Source organism: Propithecus coquereli, unplaced genomic scaffold (assembly GCF_000956105.1).
Source record: "Propithecus coquereli isolate 6110/MARCELLA unplaced genomic scaffold, Pcoq_1.0 Scaffold694, whole genome shotgun sequence".
Classification (NCBI taxonomy): Eukaryota; Metazoa; Chordata; class Mammalia; order Primates; family Indriidae; genus Propithecus; species Propithecus coquereli.
The window spans coordinates 28,295-32,314 of NW_012152996.1; the positions used below are offsets into that span (position 1 = coordinate 28,295).

General features: G+C 69.7%; 1 protein-coding gene across 1 annotated transcript in view; it reads left to right on the forward strand.

Annotated features, from left to right (window-relative positions):
* CRIP2 (cysteine-rich protein 2) overlaps window positions 1-4,020 on the forward strand; it is a 15,738-nt gene that overhangs the window by 2,696 nt on the left and 9,022 nt on the right. The window contains 5 exon segments of the mRNA XM_012660977.1: window positions 2,915-3,004; window positions 3,091-3,148; window positions 3,399-3,539; window positions 3,611-3,679; window positions 3,751-3,845. Of these exon segments, the coding sequence (XP_012516431.1) occupies window positions 2,915-3,004; window positions 3,091-3,148; window positions 3,399-3,539; window positions 3,611-3,679; window positions 3,751-3,845 (453 nt within the window).

A 4,020-nucleotide genomic window follows, 5' to 3' on the forward strand; every position in this document is an offset into this window, starting at 1 on the left:
GGCGGGGACCCGGGCCGGCCGGGCGGGGTGCGTGGCCCCCCCGGGATGGGGCCGAGGTTGCGGGCGCGCTGTGGGCTCCGGGAACTCATCGCGGTCCTCCGGACAGCGCCGCACGGGGTGGAGTCGGGCGGGGCCGCGCGCCCGGGACGTCTGCCGCGCGCTTCGGTCGGCGTCGGCCCTTCCGTCTGGACCCCACGTCCGCCGCCCCACGAGCACGTGGCCGTCCCCGAGCAGTGACCCCCGGCACCCCCCTCTGCCAAGCCGGGCCGGCCCCGGACCGGGCTCCGTCGGGATTCAGTCCAAGCGGGGGCGACCTTGGCCTCCACCTCCTGCGTGTCCCAACGTGCTCCATTCCTTGGCGAGAGTTCCCCCAGGAGTTTCACACGGGTGTGGGGCGGGGGTGACGCGCGCGTCCCCACGAGCTTGAGAAGGCATTAGTCCCCAAGCAGCCCAGGTGGCCAGGACCTCTGCCTCCTCAAGGTCAGAGGAGCCCTGACGGGAGGCAGGGGGAAGGCTGTCCCTGACAGGGCGTCTGTCGGCAGCCCCCGCCCCCAGGCGCCCGCCCCTGGCTGTCGGCTGGCTCTCTCACTGTCCCTGGGTCGCTCCCTTCCTACCCCGCCCCTCCTGGCTGAGCCTCTGCCCAACTCTGCCCACCTAGCCACCAGCTCCTGCACACGGGGCTGACTTAGAGCCAGGAAGGAGGGTGGCTGGAGAGCTGGGACAGACAGGGCCCCTCCCTGGTCATCCAGGAGCAGTGGTCAGGATCTGGGATGTGGCCGTGCTGTGGAGAAAGAGGCCACTAGGCTTCCCCAGCTCAGGCCCAAGGCAGGGTGGAGGAGAAGGAAGAGGCTGACCGTTGTTTGCTGTTCCCAGAGGGGAGGAACCGGATTTGGCCTGGAGTGCTTCTGCTGTGGCCTGGAGCCGAGGGGCTTCCGGCTGCCTTCCCAGGAACCCGCCCACCCTCAGTCCCTGTCCCAGAGACGGCCCCTCTCTGCAAGGCTCAGGGTGGGGGACAGTCCCCAGGGCCCTCCTGCAGTCCAGCTGCCCTGACTTGGCCCAGACGAGGCCGGGCCAGCTCAGGGCTCTCTGGGGTCTTGGCCAACAGTCCTGTGGACAACCCGGAAAAGCACTCTGCCTGCTGGGCGGCCGCTGGCTCTCAGCAGAAAACAAAGACGCCTCAGACCCAGCTGGCTTCCGTCCTGCCTGGAAGGCACTGGTGGGGCGAGGGTCCGGAATCCTGCCCGTCCCCACGCCAGGCTGCATCCCAGCTGCCCCTGCAGCCCACAGCTGAATAGCGCGAGGGCCAGGACATCCCAGGGCCATCTCAGGATGCTGTGCCTCTGTGTCCCCAAAACACGTGCAGTCTGGGTGGGGATTGGGTTCTCTTCCAAGCCTTTAGACCCAGTGGATTCTGGGTTCTCAACTGGAGCCTGTTAGGTGTGGCCGTCAGCCCACTCGGGGGGTCTGAGGGTCAGTTCCCTGCCCCCACATGGCCCACGTCCCAGGGCTGGCTGGAGCAGCGTGGTGCTGGCAGCCCTGTGCGGCAGCTGCCTGGCTTCGATACCATCAGAACCTCCCTACCTCGGTGCCTGGCGAGGCTGCCAGCATGGCTGGGGCAAGCCTGCCCCCGCTCGCCCGGCTCTGGCGGCCCGCGTCCCAGCATCCCTCAGCAGAGCAGTTCTAGCCAGAGGGCTGAGCTGGTGTGGCCGTGTGGGGGCGGGGGAGGTGGTGCCAGCAGCTTCTGCCCGGGCCACGAAGAGCCACACTCAGGGCCCTGCACCTGCTGCCTGGAACGGCACCACGGGCCTCAGGGCAGGCTTTGCCCTGGCCGGGACCCCAATCTGCGGCATTTGCCACACAGGGGATGCCCGGGTGACTCTCTAAGAAGGGAGCCGGGAGAGCCGCTGGTCCTGGGCCTCCCAAGGGGCTTGGCCAGATTTTGCCCTCAGAGTGTCTGAGCCCAGCCCGCAAGGGCCCTTCCCACCGCCTCCAGCCCAGCCCTCCCCCTCGGGCCCTGCTCGGGCTTTTCTTCCTGCCCTCTTCTCCTGCACCCTTTTCCTGCCTTGCTCCTTGCAGGCCCGGCTTCCATCCCCGGGAGGTGGCCCAGCAGCCCCAGCACTGGGGGTGGGGGGGTGGGAGAGCACCTGACCCTGAGCAGCTGATCTCAGACCTTTGGCCCAAAAGTGGCAGCTGGAGGCAGTAGGGCTTAGGGCTTAGGATGAGGGGTCAGATAGGACAGATGCCGGTCCTGCTGGGAGGGCTCCTGGGGGACTGGCCTGCCTCGGTGCAGGGCTCAGGGCTGCTCCCTCAGCCTCTCCATTAGCGACCCCCTGTGTGAGGGAGGATAGAGTGTGGGAGGCAGGTGTGAGTGGGAGGCAGAGGTATGCGAGGCAGGTGTGTGGGAGGCAGGTGTGTGGGGGAGGCAGAGGTATGTGAGGCAGGCAGGTGTGTGTGGCAGGCAGGTGTGAGTGGGAGGCAGGTGTGTGGGAGGCAGGTGTGAGTGGGAGGCAGGTGCGAGTGGTGGGAGGCAGGTGTGGGGGGAGGCAGCTGTGAGTGGGAGGGCAGGTATAAACACAGGCACAGTCCCAGCAGGAGTTTCGGGATTTAGCAGGTGCTTGATGGGGGACCCCTGGTAGATGGGGCTCTGGCATGTGGTTCCAGGACTGTGGGGTGACTGAGACCAGAGGGAGAGCAGCAGCTGGAGGGTGGGGGACCACAGAAGGCCTTTGGCCTGAAACTAGTAGCATTTCTCTAAGAAGTGGGGGGCCGGCCAGGTGGAAGGACAGTAGGGCTTGGAGCATGTGGGGGGCTGTGACTGCCAGGTGGGGGCGAAGGGGATGGGGAGCAGAGGGGCAGGTGGCGGCCATGGGGTGCATGGGGGACCCGCCCTGACTCCCCTCCCGCCGCAGCCGAGAAGGTGAGCTCCCTGGGCAAGGACTGGCACAAGTTCTGCCTCAAGTGCGAGCGCTGCAACAAGACGCTGACGCCCGGCGGCCACGCCGAGGTGAGCCCCCTCTTCTCCGCGCGGGCGGGTGGACTGGCAGCTCCCAGCCACCCTGGGGAGGGCCCTCACTCCGCCCCTCTGCCTAGCATGACGGGAAGCCGTTCTGCCACAAGCCCTGCTACGCCACGCTGTTCGGACCCAAAGGTGAGCAGGGCCTTGCCCGCGCTGACCTGCCCTGGGCCGGTGGGGTGGGGGGCCGGCCTGGCTCCTCGGCCGCACTCGGGGGTCCCGGAGCCCCTTTCTCCCTGACGCTCGCCGGCCCCCCCCGGCGGCCCAGCCCCTCCCCCGCGCTCCCTCGGGACCGGACCCCGACGGCCTGTTGGCTGAGAGGTCGGGTGTGAGGGCTGGGAGTGGGCGAGGCGCGGCCTCCCAGAGACCTGCCCGCCACCCCCAGGCGTGAATATCGGGGGCGCCGGCTCCTACATCTACGAGAAGCCCCCGGTCGAGGGGCCGCAGGTCACCGGCCCCATCGAGGTCCCCGTGGCCCGAGCAGAGGAGCGCAAGGCAAGCGGCCCCCCCAAGGGGCCCAGCAAAGGTGAGCGGGGCCGGGGTGCGGGGGGCGGGGAGTCCGCGGCCTCCGGCGGCCCTAACCCATCCCCCTCCCAGCCTCCAGCGTGACCACGTTCACCGGGGAGCCCAACATGTGTCCTCGCTGCAACAAGAGAGTCTACTTCGGTGAGTGGCGGTCCCTCCCCGCCCCCGGGAGCCTCCCCCGGGCCGGGCGTCACCATTCCCCCGCTTTCCAGCCGAGAAGGTGACGTCCCTGGGCAAGGACTGGCACCGGCCCTGCCTCCGCTGCGAGCGCTGCGGGAAGACGCTGACCCCGGGCGGGCACGCGGAGGTGAGGGGCCGAGTCGGGGTGGGGGCGGGGCTGAGCGGGACACGCAGCGGCGCCGCGGCCGAGCGCCCAGCACTGAGCGCCCCGCCCGGCGGACAGACGCGGGGTGGGGGCGGGGCGGGGGCGGCGGCGCCCATTGGCCGCGGGGCGGGGCCTGCGCGTGCGTGGGGAGTGGGGA